General features: G+C 58.2%; 1 protein-coding gene across 3 annotated transcripts in view; it reads left to right on the forward strand.

Moving 5' to 3' along the window:
* The first annotated feature begins 574 nt into the window (after positions 1-574).
* Positions 575-27,120, forward strand: part of MAP2K3 (mitogen-activated protein kinase kinase 3) — a 31,417-nt gene continuing 4,871 nt past the window's right edge. Inside the window, exons 1-10 of one of the 3 annotated variants that reach the window (XM_010339954.3) lie at positions 738-815; positions 11,559-11,653; positions 15,067-15,133; positions 15,768-15,816; positions 17,123-17,236; positions 17,450-17,569; positions 18,692-18,808; positions 19,723-19,774; positions 20,962-21,089; positions 21,582-21,659. In XM_010339954.3, coding sequence (XP_010338256.1) covers positions 15,105-15,133; positions 15,768-15,816; positions 17,123-17,236; positions 17,450-17,569; positions 18,692-18,808; positions 19,723-19,774; positions 20,962-21,089; positions 21,582-21,659 — 687 coding nt within the window. In that variant the 5' untranslated portion in view covers positions 738-815; positions 11,559-11,653; positions 15,067-15,104. Of the gene's footprint in view, positions 816-11,558; positions 11,654-15,066; positions 15,134-15,767; positions 15,817-17,122; positions 17,237-17,449; positions 17,570-18,691; positions 18,809-19,722; positions 19,775-20,961; positions 21,090-21,581; positions 21,660-27,120 lie in introns of those variants that run through there. The other 2 variants (XM_003929317.4, XM_074388323.1) reach the window with 2 other exon arrangements.

Consider the following 27,120-nt stretch of genomic DNA (forward strand, 5'->3'; position numbering starts at 1 on the left):
GCTCACAGAGGCGTAGACTGAGGCTCAAGTGTCACGACCTGCCCGAGGCCAGTCCCGCTGCAAAGTTGCCGAATCGGATCTGAAACCCGGTCTCAACCCAGCAGCGTGCTTTTAATCCCCGCCCGCCTCGCCAGGCCCAGCAGGGCCACCTTTGGGGATCTCGGGGTTTTTCCAGACCACGCACCCAGGAGAACGCGTCCTCGCAGCGCACCCGCCGGGGCTGCGGGTCTAGGGGTGCTGAGCGGGGTCTGGGGGTGCTGGGCGGGGCCTGGCGCCTGCAGGGAGTAGCGGGCTCAGTGGGTCCCGGGAGTGGGCGGGGCTTGCGTGTTGACGGGCAGCGCGAGGGGCGAGGCTTTAGACGAGGAGGGCGGAGTCTGGCCGGGCCTCGGTTTTTCGGGCGGCGGGCGGACTTGACAGAGAGCTAGAGGGGCCAGGATCCTGAGCCCACGGGGGGTGGGGCGTGTGTTTGATAGGCAGGGACAGCCGGCGTCTGATAGGCGGGGGACAGGCCTTGGAAACGGGAGGGCCAATCGGCTCGCAGGGGTGGGGCCTAAGTTAGCGCCGTTCGGCAGGGGTCCCCGGGGCGCTGCCCAGTCTGACTCCGGCGCCGCCAGTTGCGGACGCGTCCCGCTGCAGTTGCTGCCGCGTGCCTCTGCTCCTCCGCTTGACCCGGGCCGTCTGCCCGCAGCCATGAGCGTGCTCGGCCCCGGTGGAGCCTGCTGTCCTCTAGATTAGTCCCCGCCGCCGTCCCGGACCCGTTTGCAGCATGGAGTCGCCCGCCTCGAGCCAACCCGCCAGCATGCCCCAGTCCAAAGGTAGGCGCTCCCCGCCGGAACCTCGGCCTGACCCCGGGCCCAGTCTGGGGCCAGGCTGCAAACTCCAACCGTTCTGTGGTCCCACCCTATTCTGTCCTCGATCTGGCAGCGGCGCCCTGTCACGGAACCCCTTCCTGTTTGGGGTCCCGGGACCGGCCCCAGCCTGGGACCTCACCTGAACCCCCAGGTTAGGCCTTGGGACTGCACCCAGGCTCGAGATCACCCAGGCTGGACCCAGGCGAGGACTTTGTTCCCACCCATCCAAGTCAGGAGCCCCACTCTGACCTCATTTGGGCCTTATGGCTGCAGCCTAGACAGGAACTCTCCCAGTCTTCTCCCTCCGCGGGACCCGGGTGAGATTCACACCGGCCGCCACCTGGGTCCTTGGTCAGCACCCAGTCCCACGTCCAGTTTCGGGACCCAGGGCTGTATCTAGGCTGGGATTTCGCTTGCGTCTCCATCTGGGCCCCAGAGTGCCCCTGTGGTTTCGGACCTCACTGTAACCCCTATGCGGGTGCTCTGGCTAAACCCCAGCTCGGAACCGCCTGACCTCCTCTCCCCCAGCTCTCCCTCTCCTTTAGGCCCTATGTTGCCCCTTCCCTGGCTGACCTCCACCCCGTCCTGCAGTCCTGTGTCCCCAGGAACCTCCCTTGTCCTCTCACCCCTCCCTAAGGTGCAGCCCCCTCTCTACCGGCTCCTCTCTGTCTTGAGTTGCAAGCTTCTCCCTGCACTTGGGGCACTCATCCCATCTGGTTCCTGTCCTGGCTGCCTGGGATCTGGGCCAGCCGCCAGGCCAGGGTGCTGGCTGTGCAAGGGATTTGCTCTTCTCCGAGTAGCTGGCCTTCCTGGAAATTTTTGTGAGGTGGCGGCAGCAGGATTTGTCATGCGGAGGGGGGGAAGGACGAGACTTGGAGGGCAGAAGGGGATTTTTTTTTTTTCAGGAAGAGGAGAGGATGTTTTTGGTGCGTCGGAGTTTCAGCAGGCTGGGCTGTGAGAGATTTCCAAACCGGACATAGCCGTAATGAATGGGCTGCCTCACCCCAGCAAGCTCCCTGGTGTCTCTGGGTCTCAGTTTCCTTTTCTGTAAATTGGAAGTAATCACACCTGCTTCTGTGGACTAGGGAGTGGGGCGTGGGGTGGTGAATGCTATGAGCTCTGAGGCGTTCACTCAAAGAGCGAAGAACACCTGGCGCAGAACTGGTGCCCATCAGGGGACACTGGCTGCACACGTCTCGCTGTTGCGGAGCTGGTGCCCATCAGGGGACACTGGCTGCACACATCTCCCTGTTGCTTTCATTCTTCCTGGAAAGGCCTCCGCTGCTGGGACTCTGCTGCAGAGTGAGCAGGAGGCAGGTAGCAGTGGGCACCCCCTCATCAGGGGTCAACCACTCTCCTGCCCTGGAGGGTGCAAGCCAGTAGAAGCCCAATGGGGGTCTGGGGAGGGCATGGGCTCTTCCTGGTCCCTGCTGCTGGCTGCTGTGGTGGCTGGAGCCGGGTGGGCAGAATAATTATGCCTTACATAAGTGGGAGGCCGGATCCCTGACAATTGCCCAACCACTGTGAGTAACTCAGGAGGCACTCGCGGTGGGGGGGGAGGCGTCTGAGGAGGGACTTCACTGCACAGACCTCGTGGAGCTTGGGAACCGGGAAATCAGACACTTCTCCACTCTGGAGAGCTCGGGGAGGGGGAGGAAGCACTGTTTGTTTTGGAGGCTTTTTTAGCTCTTCAGGCAGGGAATGCCTCGGCAAAATAAAAGTTCCAGTTGCAGTGTTGTGCAGGGAGAGGGGTCATAGAGGTGGTGGGAACGCTGCGAGAAGGCCAGGATGAACTTCTAGATGTGAACCCAGGTCCCAGATGAGGTTGGGTGGGCTGAATGGAGGGTCAGGGACCTCCCTCAGGCCCAGGGACCCTGTAGCCTCTTCGGGGTCTGGGGAAGTATGTGGTGGCAGAGCCACAATGCCCCTCACCAAAATCCCTGTGAGCGCCTTCTTTTTTTTTCCCATGTGCCATGCATTTCCTCATTCATTCCTCACAGCCCCATTTACAGATAAGGAAGCTGAGGCCCAGAGGCATTAAGTGCCTTGCCTGAGGCCACACAGCAGTGACAGGTGGACTAGGGTTCCCCCAGGACTGTGTGTCTCTACAGAGGCCTTCCCAGTGACCCTCTGTGTGCCGCTCCCATGCTAGATGCCTGAGCTGAGCTGGTGGGACACCCTCACCCCTGGCCTTGCTCTCAGCCTGTGCAGTGGGCCTGTCGTCACGGCCATGTCGGACCTCCAGGACAGATGGAAGCAGAGGTGCTGCCTCTCCTGCACACAGCGCTTTACGCTGGGCCTGAGGCATGTTCCCCGCAATCCGACCCATTTGACAGATGCAGAGCTGAGCTTGGAGGGAGGATGGCCGGCCTGCCCCAATAGGTGGAGATCCTTGCGCCATGGCCGCCCCATCCTGGGCACTGGGCCTCCCAGCATGGAGCCTTCTCCACCTTCTCAAAGGAATTTGAACACGGCAGGGAGTGGCTGGCGCCTGACCTTACTGGAGCTTTACCTTTGAGCTTCCTGCCTTGCAGCAGGTACACGGCCCGTCCTCCGTGCCATGGGCCTGGGGAGTTTTCCGTGTGTATGCAGCCCTCAGGCCCGGAGCTCTGCTGGTTTTCCCCTGGCCTCCTTGCCCACATGGCCAACTTTGGGCCAGTGGGCAGGGGCAAATGTGCAAGCCACCTTTGTCCTTGCAGGGTACCACACGTCCTGTTGTCGTTCAGAGCATGGGTTCTGCCCCTTCTGCCCTAAGAGTGCCACCTGTGGGGGCACTTCATGGTTAATTTTCACACAGCTTGGACCGTGGCTGCGGACTCCTGACTGCCCCATGGGGACACCGAGGCTTCACGGAGCACTGCCATGCCCTAGCCCTGCCTGGTGCGGCCACCCTCCCCCACCCCCGGCTGTCGGAAAGACTGGAGGTGGCACCTCGGGGACTTCCCCCACCCCTCTTGTGACGCACAGGAAACTCTCTGTCAGCCAACCCATGGCCCAGGGCCCAAAGGGAGCAAGGTTCTCAGTTGGCCTGTGTGAGGAGAGGGCCGGGGCCGCGGAGGCTTCCGGCCGTGAGTCAGCGGGCACTGGGTGCTGACTCACCCGCTGGGCATGCCAGCCGGCTGCCTACAGCTTAAAGGGGCGATGCCGCCAGGCTGGTGGGTGGGGAGGGGGTTACGTGTCCTGCAGGTGGCACCTAGCCCTGAGCTGGGGCACTGGAGGTGGCCCCTTCCGGGACCTCGGGCTGGGCTGGGACCCCCTGGGCAGGCCCTCTGTGCCCCACCCAGGAACTTCCTCTATTAGGCAAGGGGCTCTGCTTCCTCTTGCTCATGGAGCAGGAGCAGGTGGCAGTGGCTGTTTACTGCCTTTGGCCCAGGGGACTCCTCAGGTTCAGCTGTGCAGCTGGGACTCAGGGAGGGCGAGCAGCAGAGGTGGTGCAGGGTAGGCTGGGGAGGGGCCCGGCCTGAGTCCTGGAAGGTGATTATGTGGAGAGGCTGTGAGACCTGTCTCCAGAGCCTAACTGCCTGAGTTCATGCCCCAGCTCCGTCCCTTTTGCGATGTGACATTGGACAAGTTGCAGCTGGTCCACTCGCTGCACTCTGTAAATGATTTCTGTCCCCTGGGCATGGCCCAGCTCTCAGAGGAGAAGCCTCCATTTCCTCCTCTGCAGACTGGGAACGAGGACGCTGTCTGTCTGGATGCAGCTAGTTCCATTCCACACTTGCTGAGTTTCAGGCGCGAGTCATGGCAAGACTGCCCTCTGTCTACAAAGAACCCAGCTGAGGCACGCCTCTGCCAGGCAGGAAGTCAGGAGAACCTGGGCTCTGGTCGGATGGCCCCGGGTTCGAATCCTGGCTCTGCTGTTTCCTCACCTGGGTAAATCTTGTGTGCTTTCTAATCCTCAGTCTTCTCTTCTGTAAAGTGAGAGTAAACACCCCTCCCGTGCAGGGTAGTGGTCGAAATTGCAGATAGCATTTGTCAAGTGAATGGCACCTGTTACTATTTTATTGTTGTTACTTTTGTGGCTGTAGTTCATTGGTGGTGGATAAACAGTAGCAGGGCTTCATGACGGTGGGCTCCTGGGCACTGCGGTGCGAGGCCTCTGGGCAATAGGGTCCTTTAATCTAGGCCAGAATTTATCAGGCTTTAGGGCCTCTTAAACTTCTGGTCCCCAGGCTGGGGCTAGGGGCTGCCCCTGGCCTCCTGGCCCTTCCTGGGGAGGGCACGTGGGGAGCAGAGAGCTGGAGCCTGCTCCTGCAGGCCTGTCCCGTCCCCGGCTTTGGCATGCGACATTAACAGGAGGACAGGGAGAAGGCGGGGTGGGGCCGGGAATCAGGACGCAGCCCCCTGGGCCAGCCTGGGAAGCAGAAGCAGGGCCTGTCCTGAGTCAGGGGTGTTGGTGGAAGTTGGGCCAATCTGAGGTGGGGAACTGGGCACAGGGTCATGGTGCCAGTGTCTCAGGAGGGGTCCCAGAGGAGGGCTGCTGGGCAGCAGCATGGAGGACGCCATGTCGTGGCAGCGCCCCATGACTGATGCCCACATGCCATCCACGCCTGCCCTTGGCCGTCCCTCCTGGCACTGCCCACCCTCGTCAGGCCTGTCTGCCCAGTGACTTCTGCAGGTGCCTCCCTGAAGCAGTGGCCCTGGAAACCTCAAACAGCCTCATGTCAAGGGCCTGAAGGCCAGAGAGGGCCAGGGGAGGCAGCAGCAGCGTGCTGGGCCCTTTGCAGCTTCCAGATACCAAGCCTGGCTGCAGCGGCTCCAGAGAGGGCCCCAGGCTTTCTTCCCCTGACCCCAGTCCTGGGCACATGTCCCTGTCATCTCCCTGCCCTGCATTCCAGGGCCACCCTCTCTGCTTTCTCTGGGGAGGCCACATCCAGCTGCCCCTCTCCCAGCTGGGCCCCTGCCCACGGTAGCCCATATCACCTCCTGCCATTCGGCCCACAGCCGGGATGGTGCCTGGCTCTGCTGACACCTCCTGGCTGATGCCGTCCCAGCAGGCAGGACTTTCATCCCCCTCCTTTAAAAAAGTTGTAACTGTATCCACCGACACTAAAAGGACATGCAGAATATACGTCTTTTAGAAAATGACAGTGTGGTGAGCTCTGTGTACCCAATACCCAGCTAAAGAGATTGAGCGGCCTGGACTCCTCGGGGCAGCAGCCGCCCTAGCTGTGGCTCGGCATTCCTTGCTTCTGCTTAGTTTTAAAGATTGAGCTTTAGTGCATTTGTGGCATGTTTGGCTCCCTCGGTGTCCCACATCCCGCGTCCACTGTGTGGGCCACAGTGCCGCCTGGCATGTGGTCGGAGGCAGGCCGGTGCTGGCCAGCGGCTGCGAGGATCCAGTTGGCTGACATGGGGCGTGCTCAGCGTGGGGCTGCTTGAATAGGTGTGTGTGTCCGAGGCTGCCACTGCTGTGCCCCCGCAAGCTGTGTGGCTGTACCGGGTCCTCTGACTGCCCTCGCCTGTATCACCGCGCTGATGTCCCCAAGGCCTTCCGAGGCCCGTCCTAAGGTTTGCATGTGCCAGTGTGTGCGGTGACGCAGTGACAGGCCAGGAGGCTGCCTTGCTGGGGCAGGGCTGCGAGGGGCTGTGGATGCCGGCGGAGCATTCAGACCTAATCAGGAGGTGTGTGGGGGCTGGGGCACTGATGCCCAGGAAGGTTGCATTGGCGGTGTTCGTTGGCCGCTGAGGCACACAGGGGAGGCCTGCCCAGGACGACTCTGGGTACGGGGGGTAGAGATAGCTGCCCTCACCGTTCTGCTCTCACCTGGCTTGGCCTTCTGGTCAACCCCCCAGCCTCCTGCCATTGGCATGGCACACTGCACCCCGGTGGCTGGGACAGACCCCTTTTTGGTATCTATCGTCATCAACCCCATGCTTTGTAAGATTTTGTTTAGTAGGAATCTCAAAGGGACGAAAAGGCAGTCTCTTGCTTCTCCTTGGAATACTTTGTGCAGAGATCAACATTTTCTTTCCTTTTTACTTTTTTTTTTTTTTTTTTGGTGACAGGGTCTCACTCTGTCACTCAGTGGCACAGTCATGGCTCACTGCAGCCTCGACCTTCCAGACTCAGACGATCCTCCCACCTCAGCCTCCCAGGCAGCTGGGACTACAGACATGCAGCACCACACCCACTAAATTTTTGTTTTTGTTTTTGTAGAGGTAGGATTTCGTCATGTTGCCCAGGCTAGTATTGAACTCCTGAGCTCAATACGATAAATCCCAGTCTTTGGGAGGCCGAAACAGGAGGATCATTTGAGGGCGGGAGTTCACAACTAGCCTGGGCAACACAGGGAGACCTCATCTCTAAAAAAAAATGTAAAATATTAGCTGGGTGTGGTGGCACACGTCTGTAGTCCCAGCTACTCGGGAGGCAGAGGTGGGAGGATTGTTTGTGCCTGGGAGGGTGAGGCTGCGATGAGCCGTAATGGCACCATCGTACTCCAGCCTGGGTGACAGAGTGAGACCCTGTCTCTTTAAAAAACATAGAAATAGTGAGAACAATGAAGCACAGATGGCATTTGTTCAGAAGCTTCGTTTTCTGTTCTGCAGCAGCACAGGCCTGTTGACAGTGCAGGTGGCCGGAGATGGCCTTGCTGACCTTGTCAGCCCCACATGGGGACCTTTGGAGCACAGCCCACGAGCCTAGTGCAAGGAATGCCCCATTCTTCTGATGCTCAGGGAGGGCATCACTTGTGGGTCCCCTCCCCTGTCACGCTGTCTTGAAGCCTGAGCATGGGCCCCCCACCCCACAGTGTGGGGGCCTGGGGCCAGAGTCCCACCGATCTGACCCGTTTTGTGCCAGGGATTTTGTGTGCATGGACTCGTTCAGATCTCAGGGCTACCCAGCAACCTGGGTGTGTTGTGATCACCTCCATCTCAGGAGTGAGTGAACCGAGGCCTGGCGGGACACTGACCTGCTCAAGGTCACAAAGGACTGTCCTGGGAGCACGGCTTTGTCTTTACAACTCCTGACCCTTGCTCATCTTCTCCCAGAGGTCCTGGCCCCTTCACCCGTCCGTAGAACATCAAGGGAGGAAACCGGGGCTTGCCCGGAGAGGGAATGCGGCTCACCCCGAGGCTGCATGGGGCTGACGCTGTGGTGGTTGCTCTGCTGACTGTGGGGAAGACAGGAGCGGGGCCCAGGCTCGGGGCTCAGGTTCGGGGCGTGGCTCTGCTGCTGTCCTGGTGCTTCAACCCGGGTGGGTCCCGGGGCCCCGGTATCAGTGTCTGCACTGGCCAGTCTCTCAGGCACTGTCCAGTCTGAGCAGCCTGCTGCGGAGCCCCTCCTGAGCTCAGTGAGTACGGCTGCCCCTCCAGACAGAGCAGGGCACTGGGGCTGGCTTCAAACCGGCCTCTTTTTTAATTCTTTTCTTTAAATTGTCTGCATTTGAGTAGCCTTTATCGATCAGGGCAGGAATCTCAAAGGGACAAAAAGGCAGTCTCTTGCTTCTCCTTGGAATACTCTGTAGAAACCAGCATTTTCTTTCCTTTTTTAAAAAATTGTTTTATTTTGAGACAGGGTCTCATTCTGTCGCCCAGTGGCACAGTCGTGGCTCACTGCAGCCTCGACCTTCCAGGCTCAGACGATCCTCCTACCTCAGTCTTCCAGGTAACTGGGACTACAGGCACGCACCCGCACACCCACTAAATTTTTGTTTTGGTTTTTTTAGAGATAGAATTTTGTCATGTTGCCCAGCACTTGGGAGGCCGAGGTGGGTGGATCACTTGAGATCAGGAGTGGTGGTGATCTCAAAGTAGGATTACAGGCATGCGCCACCACACTCAGCTACTTTTGTATTTTTAGTAGAGATGGGGTTTCACCATGTTGGCCAGGCTGATCTCGAACTCCTGACCTCAAGTGGTCTACCTGCCTTGGCTTCCCAGAGTGCCAGGACTGCAGGTGTGAGCCACCGTGCCCGGTCTGATCAGCATACTCTTTCTCACACTGCTGTCCTCCCTCTGCTCTTGGCTCTTCCTGTCCCTGGGAGGCTGCTCCTGGCATCCTGCTGAGGACCTGCAGAATGCTCACCAATTCCACGTGCCAGCCGTTTGATTCTATAAATCCTGGGCTCAGTTTCCCCATCTGTAGCATGGAGATCACATTAGTACCTGCCTCAAGAGGTTGCTGAGAGGATCAAATGAGATGTAATGAAAGTAATTTGCAGAGGCCAGGCACATAGTAGGTGCTCACTAAATGTTAGTAGGTGTTGTAGCGTGGGGGTGAGCTGCTCAATATGGAATTTCTAGGTATAGAAGAATGGGCGTTTTGATGGCCATGGGGCATGGAGGGCCCAGACTGGTGAGGTCTGGCCATGGGAGGCCAGGCCATACTCTGATGCCCACAGCTGCCTGCTGTGGCCTCCCTGTCTTTCACATGCCTTGTGCCCAGGTCACTCTGCCTGGGGTCCTCCTGTGTTGCTTCCTTCCCTCCTCAGTGAGGCCCGCACCTCTGGCCCTTCCCTGGATCCTTCCCTCCAAAGCACAGGTGGTTCTGTGTTGCAGGTGGGCCAAGTTGTCTCTGCTGGGCTGTGGGCGTTGGGTAGGAGGACCCTCGGGCAGCCGTGGGTGCTCCGGTGTGGCTGAGTGTCTGGCCTCCCCCTGGATGTTAGGGGTGCTCCCAAGCTGTGTTGGCCCGGAGCATCACTGGGGAGGGGGCGCTGCCAGGTAGGTAGGCCAGGGGTCCTCAGTGCTCTGCAGGTGAGGAAGGCCCTGTGGGGTGGAGTGGGGGGAGGGTGCGAGGCTCTGGCCAGCTGGCCTTGCACAGCTGCACAGAGGCAGGGCAGGGATGTGGCGGGCAGAGCCTCCTCACCCCAGCCTACTGCATGCCTGCGAGGTGAGGATAGAGAAGGTGAGGCCTGCAGTAGCCAAATGCGTGGCTGGATGGGGCAGTCTAGGCCTGGCATGGAGCAAGGGGTTGGGTAGATGGGAGAAACTTCCCCATGTCCTGCGTCCTCTCTAGAGCCTGGGACAGGGGCCCCAGGACCTCAGGACGAGGGGCCCTGCCTGGAGGTGCATGGCCAACCCCTGCTGCCCACAGGTGCCTGGCAATGGTGCCTGCAGCGCCTCTGGACCTCTGACGGCACGGCCTGTCCTGAGGAGAGGGGCCTGTGGCTGGCAGGTCACAGCCAAATACATTCACTGCCGAGGTGCATCTGCCCATGCACAAGCCTGTGCACACTTCTCAGTGCCTCAGTTTCCCCCATGCCATGGAGCAGTTGGCCTTGTTGCTGTCCCTGAGGAACCCTGCGGAATAGAGGTGGCCTGGGGCAGGGTGGCGCCCCCTGCTGCTCCCATCTCCCAGTGCCTGTGGCTCCTTCCCTGGCAGGCCCAGAACTTCCACAGTGGAACAGGGACCTCCTGGAACATTCAGAAGTCAGGCGAGGGCAGTGAACTAGGAGCAGAGATTACTTTTGTCACCAGAAACCTGGTGATGCTCCTGCACATGGCGTGGCGTGGGGGCTGCCTTTGTGAGTGGAGGCAGGGCAGGGGCTTCAAGGAGGGGTCATCTCCCTTCCCTTGTGGGTGACCCCGAGAGGGCTGCACAGCTCAGTCTGTTTCAAGTTTCCCCAGGCCCAGGGCGGAGGGGCAGCCAGACAGACCGGCCTTTATGGCCACCCCACCAGACGCCCACTGTGTGGCCTCTGTAAGTCACCTCTTCTCCCACGTGCTTGGTACAACAGACACATGGACCTCCCCTACTCCCTCGTGGAGTCACTGAGAGGGTGGACAGGGGTGGTCTGGGGCTGAGGGTGGTGTTATCTCTGGAGCTGTGCATGTCCAGATGGCCTCACCTAATCGCCATGCACCAGGCGCTGTTACGGCAAGGTGCTGATAACCCCGGGAGGGTGGGCTGTAGTCTCTACTTCACATATGTTCAGAGAAGTGAAGCCGTTTGCCTGACGGCGCACAGCTAGGAAGGGGCAGAGTTGCCATGAGCCCAAGCCGAGGCTCCAGAGTGAGTGCCCCAGGTGAGCTGCTGACTGGCTTTCTGAGATGGGAACTGCAGAACGGCCGCCTATGCGATTCCACAGCAGAGATGCCAGCAGGCCACAAGGGAGAGCCGGCCACTGGACCCTCTGCGGTCAGGCAGCCTCTCTGAATGGGTGAAAGGCAGGAGCATGCATCAGCTAGGACAGAGTCACAGGGAAGAGCATTTCAGGCAGAGGGAAGGGCATGCACGAAGGCCCTGCGGTGGGAAAGAAGGTCTCATTCAGGGAATGGCTCATTCAAGGGTTCGGGTTCTAGCGAGGGGTATGTGGGAGGAGATAGGGCAGAGCTGCCACGGCCAGTGGGAGTTGTGTCTTAGTCTGGGGGTGCCCCTCTTTACCTGTGGGTAGCCTCAGGTCAGTGGCTGAATTCTGGTCAGTTTCAGTTTCCTTACCCCTGCCTGGGAGGTGCTGTGAGGCTGGAATACGCGGAGGACACCCCAGGACATCCCGTGCTGGGAGCTGGGACAGGCAGGCTTGTTGTGGGTTGCCAGTGGCCGCCGAGAGCCTCTGTTTGTTGTGGTGACGGTTGGTACAACGGCTGCACCTGGGCAGCCCTGGGCTGCCTGGCCATCTGGGCCCAGCTCTGACGTCTGCAGCAGCCTGAGGCTTGTTTCTGGGCTGTCTCCATGACGGCCTCACCCACTCCCTCTGACAGCTGGGTGGCTTCCCTGTGGAGCCTGCGGCCCTCCTGATGCAGGCCCGGTGTCCCCAACAGGCAGGTGGATGCAGAGGCCAGGCCTTGCGCTCCCCAGGCCTGCGACGAGGGTGGTCCCCACCCATCCAGCCCATATGTGGAAGTGCCTTTGACAGGTGAGGAAACTGAGGCCTGGTGAAGGGGGGCACATGAGACGACATCCCCAAGTCCCAGGGTGTGAGGTGGGTGGCAGGCTGGGGCCAGAGGGACCAAGAGCAGAGAGAGCAGGGCGGGTGCGGCGAGGACCCCACAGGAAAAGGATGGGACTGCAAGGGGCTGGGGCAAGGTCAAGGCCCAGGGGCTCTGTGCAGAGCTTTAGTTAAAACAAACAAAAAGTCTCTCTTTCTCTCTCTGTTTCTCTCTCTCTCTACGCATATATATGTACACACGTATATATAAACACATATATGTATATTCACACAGATGGGGTTTCACCATGTTGGCCAGGCTGGTCTTGATCTCCTGACCTTGTGATCCGCCAGCCTCGGCCTCCCAAAGGTCTGGGATTACAGTTGTGAGCCACCATGCCCGGGGCAGGGCTTTAATTTTTAACTAACATTTTATATTCTGGTTAAAAAAAGGCTGGTCAGGAATAAAAGCTACCTATAATTCTCATTACTTAGGACAGTTTTTTTTCACCTTTGCGGAGAGGCTAGTCACATCCATGGTGACCAGGCCACACAGGTCCCCTTTTGTGCGGTGAACCCTGAGCTGAGCACTTTGCAGACACAATCTCACTTTGTCCTGCAAAGCTGTGTGGGGCAGGTGGGTGGCGTTTTCGCCTCAAGCTGTTTTGTATATGAGGAACGCGAGATGCAGAGGAGGGCACCATGCCATGGCTGCCCCAGAGCCCAGGAAGTTCCGACAGCCACTGACCCAGAGGCAGGACAGAGTGGCCTCAGGAGCTGCTGGCCCTGCATACCATGGTTTTTCCTGTTAGAATGTGCTGAGCCTCTAGGTCTCCAGACTTGGTTGCCATTTCTTGTTGAGCACTAGACCTGGGCCCGTCCTTCTGCCTCAGGGAGGGCTCCCTGTGTCGGGGTGCTGTGAACCTCGGCCTGGCCTCTTGGGGTCTCCAAGTCAGCAAACCCAGGAGTGACTCCAGGCCAGAGCCCTGACTTGCTGCACAGCCTGGGGCAAGTGGCTTGACCTCTCTGAGCCTCTTCCCCAAGTAAAATGAGGTTGGGAGCCCCTTCCTGCAGGACCGTGGGAGCATCCGGAGTCACAGATGAGAGGACCCTGCCTCTGGCTGGTGGCTGTGGCTGTGACAGACTCACAGGGAGACCCATGTGGTCCCTGACAGTCAGTGTGTTGTGGCTTCTTTTTTTTTTTTTTTTTTTTTTTTTGAGACGGAGTTTCGCTCTTGTTACCCAGGCTGGAGTGCAATGGCGCGATCTCGGCTCACCGCAACCTCCGCCTCCTGGGTTCAGGCAATTCTCCTGCCTCAGCCTCCTGAGAAGCTGGGATTACAGGCACGCGCCACCATGCCCAGCTAATTTTTTGTATTTTATTAGAGACGGGGTTTCACCATGTTGACCTGGATGGTCTCAATCTCTTGACCTCGTGATCCACCCGCCTCGGCCTCCCAAAGTGCTGGGATTACAGGCTTGAGCCACCGCGCCCGGCTTCGTGGCTTCTTAATATGAGATAAAAACACATTCACTGATGAGGTACATCTGCCCACACACAGGTGTAGTGACCAGGCGCACACAGGCATGGTGACCAGGCGCACACAGGCGTAGTGACCAGGCGCACACAGGGGTGGTGACCAGATGCACACAGGCGTAGTGACCAGGCGCACACAGGCGTGGTGACCAGGTGCACACAGGCGTAGTGACCAGGCGCACACAGGCGTGGTGACCAGGTGCATACAGGCGTAGTGACCAGGCACACACAGGCGTGGTGACCAGGCGATTGATTCATGGGTGAGTGGTCAGCAGGCAGGTGCCCAGTGCATGTGGCAGCAGCAGCTGCTGCTGCTTCTGTCTGTGGACGCTGTTGTTTCTGAAGCCTCTGGGGCCTGGCAGTGGGGTCTCTGGCGCGGCTTTGGTGGAAAGGCTGCAGGTATCTGCTTGGCCCCTGCACTCTGCCCACCTGCCCCAGGATGGACCCTGGGATCCCCGTCCCCACCAAGGCTATTCTGTTTCCTGTTGCTCCGCTGTTGTCTTCCCAGTGGCGGGAACCACCCCCTACCCTCCATCTGGGTTGGGTTGGCCGCTGGGCCCGGGTGTGTGGTTCTCAGGTGTGGCCCCAAGGCTGTGTTACACCGTGGCCAAGGCTGGGTCTGAACCTGGCTTGGAGGTGGCTTCAGAGACCGAGGTGTTCTTTTCAGGTGGCAGCAGGGCCCTGGGCAGTTTCCAGGCCCCAGTGCCAGCAGCCAGGGTGAGGCAGCAGCAGCAAGCAGGAGTAGTGGGTGAGGGCTGAGGTGTGGCAGGGCCATGCTTGGAAGTGGGGCTGAAGCTCCCGAAAGGGCACACATGTGGTCAGCATGTCTGCACTGGGTGATCTCGGGGAGCTGTGTCACTTCCAGCCCTGCTGCCTGCTGGTGCCAGAGCACCAGGTGACCCAGGCAAGTCCCTTCCCTCCTCTGGAGAATCCAGCCTGCTGTCAGGTGCCTGGGGCCAGGGTTCTAGGTTCAGGTCCGCTCAGCTCCTGGGCAGGCAGGCTCCTGGCATCTCTGATCCTTGTTTCTCCTACCTGTGGAATGGTGGCTGTGCCTTCTGCAAAGGGCGGCCCTGACTACCTGCATGCCAGCCCCACTGTGCCTGGAGCCCCAGAAATGCTGACCTTCCGTTAATACCAGCTGAGTGCTGTGCACCCAGCCACGCTCCTGCAGCCAGCCTGAGAGATGTGGACACGGTGGGGTGAGGAAGGTGTTCCCCCAGGACTCTGGCCTACCTGGTGCAGGGGAGGGGAGAGAGCCAGCACTTTTCATGGGAGGGAAACAGGCATCACCAGTCAGCCTCCAGGGTGAGCAGAGCTAGCCTGGAGGGCAACCTGGGCTGGAGCCTCGGCCTGCTCCACCACCTGCTGCCCTCTCTGAGGGCCTGGCCTTCTTCATCTTGGACATGGTATGAGCCTTGTCCCCCTATCTGCAGCCATGAGGCTCCTGGACAGTGGCTGCTGCAGGTGCTGGACTGCTGCTGGGCCCTTCTCACCCTACACCCCTGTTGGCTAGTTAGCTAGGGCAGTGAGGCCACCTCACAGATGGGGAAACTGAGGCCCAGGGAGGTACTCAAGATGTGCCCAGTGGGCAGAGCTGAGATAAGGCCCTGAGGTCCAGCCTCCAGGCCTGGGTCTGTCCTCTCTGTACCCCCTGCAGGGCTGTGACAGGCCTCTTTCCCCTTTTGAAGGCTTCAAGTCCTGGCTCGGAGAGGGGGCTCCCAGCTCAGGTGATGGCAGAGGCTGGCACCCTTGTGGGCCAGGGCCTGAGTCATCCCTGTCCCCATCTTTGCGCAGCCCGAGGGGAGTACAGGGGATATTGATGACCAAGGGGTAGGCCAGACTCTTCACCTTCTCTCCATTCTAGGAAAATCCAAGAGGAAGAAGGATCTGAGGATATCCTGCATGTCCAAGCCGCCCGCACCCAACCCCACGTGAGTCTGCCTAGTTTCTCCCTGGCTGACCCTAGAGAGGCTTCCCGCATGGGGCTCAGCGGCAGGGGTGAGAAGCAGGGGGGCCGGTGCTGCTTTGCCTCGTCCTGTCCTGGGCAGCACCTGCTGTGGGTCTGGCTATGCATGGCTGCCGGACGCTCCGCAGAGCCATCTGCTCCACTCTGCTCACTCCTTACCCCGTCTTGGAGGCTCTTTGGGCCATGCCCAGCCCAGTGTAGACACTCAGCAGCCAATGAGGGGAGGTGGTCTGAGGAGGCGCCTCTGCTCAGCAGCCAATGAGGGGAGGTGGTCCCAGGAGGCGCCTCTGGGACAGATGCTCAGCAGCCAATGAGAGGAGGTGGTCCGAGGAGGGCCCCCTGAGGCAAGTGCTCAGCAGCCAATGAGGGGAGGTGGTCCGAGGAGGCGCCTCTGCTCAGCAGCCAATGAGAGGAGGTGGTCCGAGAAGGCCCTTCTGGGGCAAGTGCTCAGCAGCCAATGAGAGGAGGTGGTCCGAGGAGGCGCCCCTGGGGCAGGGTGTACCTCACCCCACGCCTGTCCCCACACTGGCCCATCTGCTGCTGCTCCTGGGGAAGGATGTGGTTCTTTCTGAGGGTCACGGAGTCTTCTTTCTCCACAGACCCCCCCGGAACCTGGACTCCCGGACCTTCATCACCATTGGAGACAGAGTAGGTGCCGGCCATCTTCCCGGCGGGGCCTCTGACGTTACTCGATCAGCGGGTAGAGCTGACCCCGCAGGGCCACTCTGGGCGGAGGTGACTGAGGGGTCAGAGAGGGTCAGGCTCTGGAGAAGAGCCTGGTCCTGCGCCGCTGGCTGTGTGGCCCTGGCCATCCACTGTCTGACCCTCCTGGTGGGAATGAGGACCATCGGTGGCCTCACTGGAGCTTGGCGAGCTCTGAGCTGGCAGGAGGGGTTCTGAGCTGAGAGCAAGGCCCTGCCCCCGCATCCTAGCCCTAGGGCGGGTACTGAACATGCAGGCTTCCAGGCCGCCCCAGACCTGCTGGATTATCCCCTCAGGCCTGCAGGGAAACCTGCATTTTATGCCTCCGGAAGCCTTGGAGGGGCACCAGCCATTGAGAATCCTGGCCCAGGGACCGTGCCATGCCCAGGTCCTCCCAGGAGAAACCCTACTCCCGGCCGGGTGCAGTGGCTCATACCTGTAATCCCAGCACTTTGGGAGGCTGAGGCAGGAGGATCATTTGGACCCAGGAACTTGAGACCAGGCCTGGGCAACATGGCGAAACCCTGTCTGTACAAAAATACAAAAGATGAGTCAGTGTGGTGGCACATGCCTCTGGTCCCAGCCGCTTGAGAGGCTGAGGTGGGAGGATTGCTTGAGCCCAGGAGGTTGCAGCGAGCTGTGATCGCGCCACTGTACTCCAGCCTGGGTGACGGTGAGACCGTTTCAAATTAAAAAAAGAAACCGCACTCCCTAGGCCTGTCCTTGCCAACGCTCCCTCCAGGTTGTTGCAACCCCTGACCCTCACCACCTGCTGTCCTGTTCATCTATTTGCTTATTCCTTTTTCTGTCCCTCCCAACAGAGGGGAACTTCTGTGAGGGCAAGACTTTGTTGTCACTGTGTCCCCAGTGCCCAAAACACGTTGTGGATGCTTGGTAAACAGTGGATGAATGAGTGTCTCATTCCAACCAGCTGAGTGGGGCTGGGGAAAGAGGGACAGGGCACCTCTCTCCCAGAACTCTGCCTGTTGGTGTGGCATTTCATGGGTGTCTCAGTCACACTCCACAGCCTCTTGGGGTGTTGGCGCTGTACCTGTTTTATAGAGGGCAATGTGAGGCTCAGAGAGGTTAAGTGATGTGCTGAAGGTCACACAGCAAGGAGTGGTGGGCATGAGGTTTGAGCCCAGATCTAACCAGCTGGTCCTCTTCACGCTGCCCAGCCATCTCCACTGGGTGAGGGGTAAGGACTGGCTCCCAGCTTGGTGGCCATTGACTCTCTTTTCTGTCCCCCAAGAACTTTGAGGTGGAGGCCGATGACTTGGTGACCATCTCAGAACTGGGGCGTGGAGCCTATGGGGTGGTGGAGAAGGTGCGGCATGCCCAGAGTGGCACCATCATGGCCGTGAAGGTGAGCAGTGCCTGGAGACAGCTGGAAGGGCTCCCGGGAGGAGGCGGGCTGAGCTCTGCCATGGGGCCCTGCCTGTCCCTCTCAGTGACCAGTACGAAGGCCAGACGTTTTGGGGCATGCTGGACGTAGCCCCCTGAGCTCCTGGCCCTCCTGTCACGAGTGGGGAGTTGGCCTCTGCCATGGCAACCTCTGAACGGCAGCCCTTCTCTGCAGCGGATCCGGGCCACCGTGAACTCACAGGAGCAGAAGCGGCTGCTCATGGACCTGGACATCAACATGCGCACGGTCGATTGCTTCTACACTGTCACCTTCTATGGCGCACTATTCCGAGAGGTGTGTCCTTGCACGGTGCCGGCAGGGTGCTCTACCACCCACCCATCAGTCGCCTGCAACCCACTGCCACTCAGTCCCTCCAGTGTGCCAGGTGCTGGGGACATGGGGAGCCACCTGGGCCAGCACAGCTCCCAGGGGCACCAGCCCTGCCAGGCCACCAGGCTCCCCTGTCTCCTGGCTGTTACTTTCTGGTTTGGTGCCTCAGTTTCCTCATCTGTCAGATGAGGCGGGTAGTTGTGGCTGCCTCCTAAAGTTGACAGAGAGGTTAAATGATATGGCCTAGGGCCTGGCATTGGGCTGCACTCTGTTCTGCCTGTGTGACCGTTTGCATCCCCATGGCATATGGGGCGTGGGGTGCCCGAGCAGGCAGCGGCCATGGAGTGTGCGATCTGGATTCTGGGTTTTGGGTCTGTGGACAGGATGGGGTGTGTGCTGAGAGAGCGACTGAGGCTGGAAGGAGCTGCCTTCCGCCAAGCCGGGTGGGTGTGGGTGAGCAGGGAGGCCAGGAGCCTGGGCGGCGCCGGGCTCATACTGCTCACTTGCCCTCAAGGAGCTGTGCTAAGGTCAGGGTGTCTGAGTCGGGCGATCGGGGCAAGGTCAGGGCGGCCTCACCTGGCCTCACTCTTCACTCATGAAGAGCTCAGCATCCTCTGTCAGCTCCTAGCTGATGGGGCCCCTGCAGCCTGTGGGTACGCCCTGTGCATCTCCCAACCAGGCGGGTCCGCAGGCGTTCACTGGGGAAGAGGGAGCAGGTCTCTGCAGGCAGGGAGCCATCTGCCAGGATCAGCTGGCTCTTGCCATGGAGCTGGTGCAGGTGCATTCTGAAGCTCCAGTGGAGGGACCCGGCGAGGCTGTGTGCTAATCCCTCCTCCCTGGAGACACCTGGATTTAGGGATCAGATGGAGGAGGCTGGCGCCCGAACCTGGCAGTGGGGAGGTGGGAAGATGTTGGGGAGAAGCGGGCAGAGGCAGGTTGGTGGGGGGGCTGGCGGCTTGGTGAACCGTGGCTCCGTGGGTGGGCACATGTCGAGGAAGGGGTGGGGGCTGGTGCTGGGGCAGGCCATGCAGGTGGTGCAGACACGGCAGCCCAGCAGCCTGGCTGAGCTCTGGGTGTCACCCACAGGGAGATGTGTGGATCTGCATGGAGCTCATGGACACATCCCTGGACAAGTTCTACCGGAAGGTGCTGGAGAAAGGCATGACAATTCCAGAGGACATCCTCGGGGAGATTGCTGTGTCTGTGAGTAGCCCAGTGGGCTGGGGGTCCCAGGTGCATAGGCAGAGGCCCAGCCCTGCCAGCAGGCATAGAGCCTGCCTGATGCTGGTGTCTTGGGCAGAGCTGGGCATCAGTGTGCCCCCTGAACCTGGGCAGTGGTCCTGCATAGACCCTCCTCCTCTACCCCAGACCAGAGTCTTCCTACTTAGGAGACCTCAGCTTGTGGGGCTCCAGGAGCCCCACGGATTTGGTAGATCTGGATGTCTGAGCCATTGAGTCCGACCCATGAGTTCCAGACCATTTAAAAAAAAAGGAATTTAGTATTTACAACAGCGTCATACTAAAAATGCCCTGGGGCAGCTCACAGAGGTACAAGCCAAGTTGGGGAAAAAAGGTTAGCATCCAAAATATGTGCTTTTCGAGTCTTAAAAAGTCACTGAGGGAGGGCAGCGACCCTGGGCTTGAGCATCCCAGTGGCCAAAGAAAAAAGGAAAATGGAACCGGTGACACTGGTTCAATCCTCACCGCATCTGGAAACATTTACAATGTACCCCTGCCTCAGGCTCCCCACCCACCCTTCTCAAGGGAAATGGCTCCAAGTGCTAGAATGCTGGCTGTACCCTGGGAGGGGAGATGGGGTAGGGAAGCAGGCTGCCAAGAGCTGCCAAGAAGAGCCTGGCAGGCAGTGATGATGGCCCCTGGGAGGTGAGCCCGGGAGGGTGAGAGGAGGCAGGAGGCCGAGTGTGTCTGCAGCAGGGTTGTTGGGATGCAGCTGGGGAAATGCCAGCACAGGGCAGGAGGCCGGGATGAGGAGGTGCCTAGCCTGTGCAGCAGGAGCAGGAGGCAGGCGGACACAGACCGGGTCTTACTGCTCTGTCGTTGACGTGACCAGGAATAACAGAAGCCCTGTCTCTCCCTCCTTCCCACCTCACCGCCAGATCGTGCGGGCCCTGGAGCATCTGCACAGCAAGCTGTCGGTGATCCACAGAGGTCAGTGCCCTGCAGCTACCCAGGCACGGTGTGGCCAACGAGAGGGGTCCCAGGCCAAGGCGGGTGGACGTTTCCCTGTTTCCGTGATGAGCAGCTAAGGCTCAGAGAGGTGATAGGTTGTGACTGCCCGATGGGGTCCTGGCGGCTTTCCACCTGCTCAGGTTTGCTGGTGTTCGGAGCAAGGACTGGCTCGACCTCTGTCCTGGGCAAGGTGGACTGGGTTCCATTCTGACATACAGTTTACAAATCGTGAAACTCCAGCAGAATACACATGATCACGTTCACACCCGCACAAGCACCTCCCTCCAAGCTCCAGGACGTTTCCCTCACCCCAGCCCAGAACGTTCTCTCGGGCCCTCCCTGCCGCCCCCATGTGCCTACGGCAGCCGCAAGTCTGGTTTCCCCATGGTGGGTGGGTTTCGCCTTTTCTGGAACATCAGCCTTACTAGCTTGATGCTCCTGGACCCAGCCAGGTCTGCTGTGGTCTCGGTTTGTTCCTTTTTGCTGCTGAGTACACGTCTGTTTTTCCAGATTTACTGCTTTTCAAAAGATGAATTAGGCTTAGTTTCCATTGACCACTGGGTGCCCGTCTCAGCCCCCGCCTGTGGGTCACTGTGGTTGACATTTGGCACGGAACCTTCTGTTCCTTTTTCTGTGCATTTCCATCTTTACACACATCCTCATGGAGGGCATGGGGATGCGAGTGTCCTGTGTGCATTTGCGTGGAGAATCCCTGCCGGGCTGGTCGCCCGTGCTGGTCTGTGGGGACTCCAGGTCCAGGCCTGCAGATCCTGCCTCCCAGGCTGTAATGGACCCTGCTGCCCTCTGGGAGCACCCACGCGAGCCAGGCTCTCACTGGGCCTCGCATCTGGAGGGCAGATGCAGGCATGGCGCCCCCAGCCAAGCACCTGGAGTCCTGCCTTCCCCGAAGTGGCTGGGCCGGGCTGGGCACTTCCTGGCTGTGCCCTGAGGACTGAGTATAACTGTCAACTGGCCTGGCGCCTCCTGCAGCCTCAGTTCCCTGGCCCAACCCTTGGGACCCTGCTGGAATCTGCCCACTGGGGTTTGGGAGCGGGCACAGGAGGGGCCTTGGTCCAGGGAGGGGGATGCCGCTGTGCAGAGCATGACACCTGCCTCCAGTCATGGTCCACAGATGTGGCTGAGTGAGGCATGTCCCACCCTGGCAGATGTGAAGCCCTCCAATGTGCTTATCAACAAGGAGGGCCACGTGAAGATGTGTGACTTTGGCATCAGTGGCTACTTGGTGGACTCTGTGGCTAAGACGATGGATGCCGGCTGCAAGCCCTACATGGCCGTGAGTGGTCCCCGAGCCCCCAGGCTCAGGAGAGGATGGTGCGGGGAGAGACCTGTCCAGATTGGCCACCCTGGCCGTGCCCTCTGTCCGCCAGGCAGAGCCTCCCCACACTATTTCCTGCCATAGTAGGGCTACCTGTGTCTTGCTGTACGGGGGCAGCCCTTCTGTACCCTGTGGTTAACTGCCCCCCATAGTGTCCCAGTTGGGTGGTAAGCTGCATGTACCTCCGTGGAGGAGACTGGTGGCTGTGCAAGTCCCGCCCCACCCCTATTGTCAGGAGGGCCGTAGTAGGGCCTGCTCCTGGGTAGGGGCAGCTCAAGGCAAGGAGTAAGCCTTCTAAGCATGACCGAGGCCTTCCTAGCCTCAGTTTCCTCCCCTGTCACATGGGCAGGTGGGCAAAGCTGAGCACTCAGTTTTGGGATCGGGGGGCAGGGCTTGGCTACAGGAGCTTGCTTGGGGTGGGTGTTCATGCCTCACTGCTCCCTCCTGCAGCCTGAGAGGATCAACCCGGAGCTGAACCAGAAGGGCTACAATGTCAAGTCTGATGTCTGGAGCCTGGGCATCACCATGGTACTGTGTGGGGCCAGGGCCTGCCCTTGGTAGTCGGGTGGGGTGGGGTGGGGCCGTGCCTGGGGCCCTGAGCTTTTGGGGAACTCATCACATAGTTTACATCCTGGAAAAAAGTATTTGCTTCAAAATCTGAGAAGAAAATGTGCCATGAGAAATTACCATTTATTTAAGGGAACATCCTAGAGTCAGGGTCAGCTGTCATGAAGGCCTGGGCACTCTTGACACAGTGACCATGTGGCTTCTCCGGAGTTCTTGGTGCTTGTTGAGAAATCACAGCCAATCCCAAGTTATGTGATTTGCTGGTATGTAAATCTTGCAAAAGCAGGATGATAAAAATGTTTTCAAAAACATTTCATAGCAGAAGCTTTGCTGTGAGTGGCATCCCGGCACATTGCTGTGGGGTGGTAGGAGGCGTGGGTGGGCTGTCAGTCCTGGGCCTGCGGAGGCCAAAGGCACCCCTGGCTTGGGGAGGGTGAGGGTAGGTGCGACGGAAGTCCAGGTGCAGGGGTGGGACCAGAGCAGTTGCCTCTAGAATTACCTGGCAGAACCCCCATGCCTTCCGTGCTGGGGCTCAGGTCAAGGTGTGGGCGAGCTCACTCTGGCTCCCATGTGGACAGTGGATTGGAGGGTTGGGAAGACCACCGGGATGTGTCCCCAACCAGGGCCTGGAAGTTGTACAGGATATGCGTGGAAGGACGATGCCAACTGCAGGTAGGGCTCAGGCTGGTGGCCTTGGCCAGCTGGGTGGTTTGGGACCAATGGAGTGTCCTGGGCATCAGCTCCTTCCTGCCTAGAGCAGCCTGGCCCAGGACATTCGCTTGCCCCAGTCCCTTTGACTATTTGGTGTTGGGTGTGAGGCCATCAGACAAAATTGGTAAGATGTAGTAAGACTTAGGATGTTTTCCAACACCAGCAACCCGTTCTCAGATTCTCCAGACACCCACCCACTGTCCTGCGGTTCTGTTTGGTTCTGATGCTACCTGGAGTTCCCACAGACCCCGTAGGTGAGGGCTGTGTTCCACCAGACTGCCCCCACATCACATACTAGTTGGAAGTAGCAGGCTTCCCATACTACTGACTGACCAGCTACAAATTGGGGGTCCCCACGACCCTCTCCTAAGGTTTGATCATTTCCTAGGATGGCTCACAAAACTCAAGAAAACTCTTTCTTTTTTTTTTTTTTTTTTTTTTTTTGAGACGGAGTTTCACTCTTGTTACCCAGGCTGGAGTGCAATGGCGCAATCTCAGCTCACCGCAACCTCCGCCTCCTGGGTTCAGGCAATTCTCCTGCCTCAGCCTCCTGAGGAGCTGGGATTACAGGCACGCGCCACCATGCCCAGCTAATTTTTTGTATTTTTAGTAGAGACGGGGTTTCACCATGTTGACCAGGATGGTCTTGATCTCTCGACCTCGTGATCCACCCGCCTCGGCCTCCCAAAGTGCTGGGATTACAGGCTTGAGCCACCACGCCCGGCCTAGGAAAACTCTTTACTTGTGTTTACTGGCTTATCAGAAAGGATATAACTGAGGACCAGCCAGATGGAAGAGCCTCCTGGGGGAAGGGGAGTGAGTGTGGGGTGCTGAGCCGCTGTGCCCTGCCGCCCTCCTTGCACCCCTGTGCTTGTCAACCTGCAGGCTCCCCAAGCTCATATAGTTTTGTTGTTGTTTTTGAGACAGAGTCTCACTTTGTCGCCCAGGCTGGAGTACAGTGGCACAATCTCAGCTCACTATAACCTCTGCCTCCTAGGTCAAGCGATTCTTGTGCCTCAGCCTCCCGAGTAGCTGGGATTACAGGCACCACCATGCCCAGCTAATTTTTGTATTTTTAGTAGAAATGGGGTTTTGCCATGTTGGCCAAGCTGGTCTTGAACTGCTGACCTCAAGTGATCTGCCCGCCATCAGCCTCCCAAAGTGCTGGGATTACAGGCAGGAGCCACTGTGCCCAGCCTCACATGGAGAGTTTTTTTTTTTGTTTTTGTTTTTTCTTTTTTTTTTTTTTTTGAGACAGAGTTTCGCTCTTGTTACCCAGGCTAGAGTGCAATGGCGCGATCTCGGCTCACCGCAACCTCCGCCTCCCGGGTTCAGGCAATTCTCCTGCCTCAGCCTCCTGAGTAGCTGGGATTACAGGCACGTGCCACCATGCCCAGCTAATTTTTTTGTATTTTTAGTAGAGACGGGGTTTCACCATGTTGACCAGGATGGTCTCGATCTCTCGACCTCATGATCCACCCGCCTCGGCCTCCCAAAGTGCTGGGATTACAGGCTTGAGCCACCGTGCCCGGCCGAGTTTTTTTTTTTTTTTTGAGAGGAGTCTCACTCTGGTTGGAATGCAGTGGTGTGATCATGGCTCACTGCAGCCATCCTCCCACCTCAGTCTCCCAAGTAGCTGGAACTACAGGTGTGTGCCCCACACCCAGCTAGTTTTTTCATGTTTTGTAGAGAAGGGGTCTCACTGTGTTGCCCAGGCTGGTCTTGAACTCCTGGGCTCAAGCAGTCTGCCTGCCTCAGCCTCCCGCTGTGTTGGGATTACAGGCCTGAGCTCTCACACCCACTGCAAGTTTTTATAGACCACAGTCTCCAGCCCCTCCTCCTCTCAGAGGGCTTTCTGGGGAGCAGCCCCCATCCTGAGGCCATCTAGGTACCTCATTCGCATAAACTCAGGCTCCTTGTGGATAACAAAAGCCACTCCTGTCACTCAGGAAATTCCAAGCGTTGTAGGAGCTCTGTTCCAGGAACAAAGTCCAAATAAATTTCTTTTTATGCCCCAGGGGTGGAGAAGAGTGGAGCAGGTGGGGTGGCTCTGGGGAGATGTGGAGGGCGACTGCAGCAGATGCGGAGGCCTCTGCAAGGAGGGGCTCTGCTGACCTGAGGGCATGGTGACCCAGGGAGTGCAGGTGCAAAGGCCCTGAGGTGGGGCTGCGCCTGCTGTGTGCCTGCATGGCTGGGTCAGTGGAGAGGGAGGGAGGATTGGGAGCGAGGGCAGAGAGGTGTCTGGTGGATACAGAGTTGACGCTGCTGTTTTGGGTTTTACTGGTGTTGCTGCTACCATATGTTATCATCGTCGTGTGGCTGTCACTTTATTTATGTACTTTTTGTTTTTTTGAGACAGATTCTCACTCTTGTCACCCAGACTGGAATGCAGTGATCTCAGCTCACTGCAATCTCTGCCTCCTGGGTTCAAGTGATTCCCCTACCTCAGCCTCCTGAGTGACTGAGATTGCAGGCTTGTGCCACTATGCCTGGCTATTTTTTTTTTTTTTTTTTTTTTCTGAGACGGAGTTTCGCTCTTGTTACCCAGGCTGGAGTGCAATGGCGCGATCTCGGCTCACCGCAACCTCCGCCTCCTGGGTTCAGGCAATTCTCCTGCCTCAGCCTCCTGAGTAGCTCGGATTACAGGCATGTGCCACCATGCCCAGCTAATTTTTTGTATTTTTAGTAGAGACGGGGTTTCACCATATTGACCAGGATGGTCTCGATCTCTTGACCTCGTGATCCACCCGCCTCGGCCTCCCAAAGTGCTGGGATTACAGGCTTGAGCCACCGCGCCCGGCCGCTTTTTTTTTTTTTTTTTGAGACGGATTCTCACTCTGTTGTCCAGGCTGGAGTGCAATGGCACGATCTCAGCTCACTGCAACCTCCGCATCCTGGGTTGAAATGATTCTCCTGCCTCAGCCCCTTCAGTGGCTGGGATTACAGGTGTGAGTCACCACACCCAGTTAATTTTTGTATTTTTAGAAGAGATGGGGTTTTGCCGTGTTGGCCAGGATGGTCCCAAAGTCCTGACCTTAGGTGATCTACTTGCCTCGGCCTCCCAAAGTGCTGGGATTGCAAGTGTGAGCCACCACGTCGGGCCTTTTTTTTGAGACAACGTCTCACTCTGTTGACCAGGCTGGAGTACAGTGGCATGATCTCAGCTCACTGCAACCTCCACCTCCCAGGTTCAGTCGATTTTCCTGAGTAACTGGGATTACAGGCACCGGCCATTATGCCCGGCTAATTTAGTATTTTTAGTAGACACAGGGTTTCGTTGTGTTGGCCAGGCTGGTCTCGAAACTCTTGACCTCAGGTGATCTGCCTGGCTTGGCCTCCCAAAGTGTTGGGATTACAGGCGTGAGCCACCAGGCCTGGCCTTGAGCCACTGTGCCCAGCCTGTGGCTGTGACTTTATAAACAGTGTATCTGCAGACAGTGACTAGGAAAGACTCAAAGTCGAAATAATTTTGTCAGAGAGGTGGGACTGGGCAATGCCTTCAATTTTCTTTAATTGGTGACATGTAATTTTTCTTTTTTTGAAACAGAGTTTCGCTCTTGTTGCCCAGGCTGGAGTGCAATGGTGCTATCTCACCTCACTGCAACCTCTGCCTCCTGGGTTCAAGCAATTCTCCTGCTTCAGCCTCCCGAGTAGCTGGGATTATATGCATGCGCCACCTTGCCCCGGGGAATTTTATGTTTTTAGTAGAGACAAGGTTTCTCCGTGTTGGTCAGGCTGGTTTCAAACTCCTGGCCTCAGGTGATCCGCCCCCCTTGGCCCCCCAAAGTGCTGGGGTTACAGGTATGAGCCACTGCGCCCGGCCTGGTGACATGCAATTTTTCAATTAAACTTTTTTTTTTTTTTTAGGTGGAGAGGAATATTTTTTTAATATAACAGTTTTCCAAGTTCTAAGTTAGCTGAAAAGGACAAGTTCTTGCTGTATTTAGACAGCACAGAACTGGTTAGAAATTAAAGAGTCCCCCCTCATGACCACCTCACACATACACACACGCTTATGTCCCTTCCCCACCTCCCTGTCTCCCTTCTACCTGTCTATCTATCATCACTGTTGGGCCCAACATGGCTAGTGACCTTCTAATGTGGCTGGTAGAACTTGGACAAGTACGTGCTAAGTGCATATTTCGGTTGTCAAGTGTTACATAGCAAACCATCGCAGAACCTAGTGACCCAAACCAACAGCAGTTTCTGATTTCTCATGTTGCAGCCATTGTGGCTAGGCTCAGCTGGATGGCTCTTCTGCTATACCTGGCACTGGCTGGGCTGGGCTGGAAGGCCCAAGACAGACTCACAGTCCTGGACCTCCTCTGTGTGGCCTCTCCATGCCACTTACTCACAGTGGCCTGCTCCGTGGGCTTCAGAGTGTGGCAGCATCAGCATACTTGGAGTTCTTTCGTGGTGGCGGGCATCCAAAAGGAAGTCCTCTGAAGTGCTAGGCCTGGAACTGGCACAGCATTGCTTCTGCCTTATTGTGTCAGTCAGCCAGTCACAGGCCAGCCCAGGTTTAAGGGCAGGGAATGCTCTCAGCCTGATGGAGGATCGGCGGGTATACCCAGGGAGAGGCGGAGGTGGCCACGTTAGGCACGCCTAGGTTTTTCTGCCGTAAGTTACCAAAGTAGTGGAAAGCTAACACAGAAATACAAAGGCAAAGTAAGGGGAAAATGACTGTAGTTATTCTACCTAGAGACACCTC

Source organism: Saimiri boliviensis, chromosome 17 (assembly GCF_048565385.1).
Source record: "Saimiri boliviensis isolate mSaiBol1 chromosome 17, mSaiBol1.pri, whole genome shotgun sequence".
In the NCBI taxonomy this organism is placed as follows: domain Eukaryota; kingdom Metazoa; phylum Chordata; class Mammalia; order Primates; family Cebidae; genus Saimiri; species Saimiri boliviensis.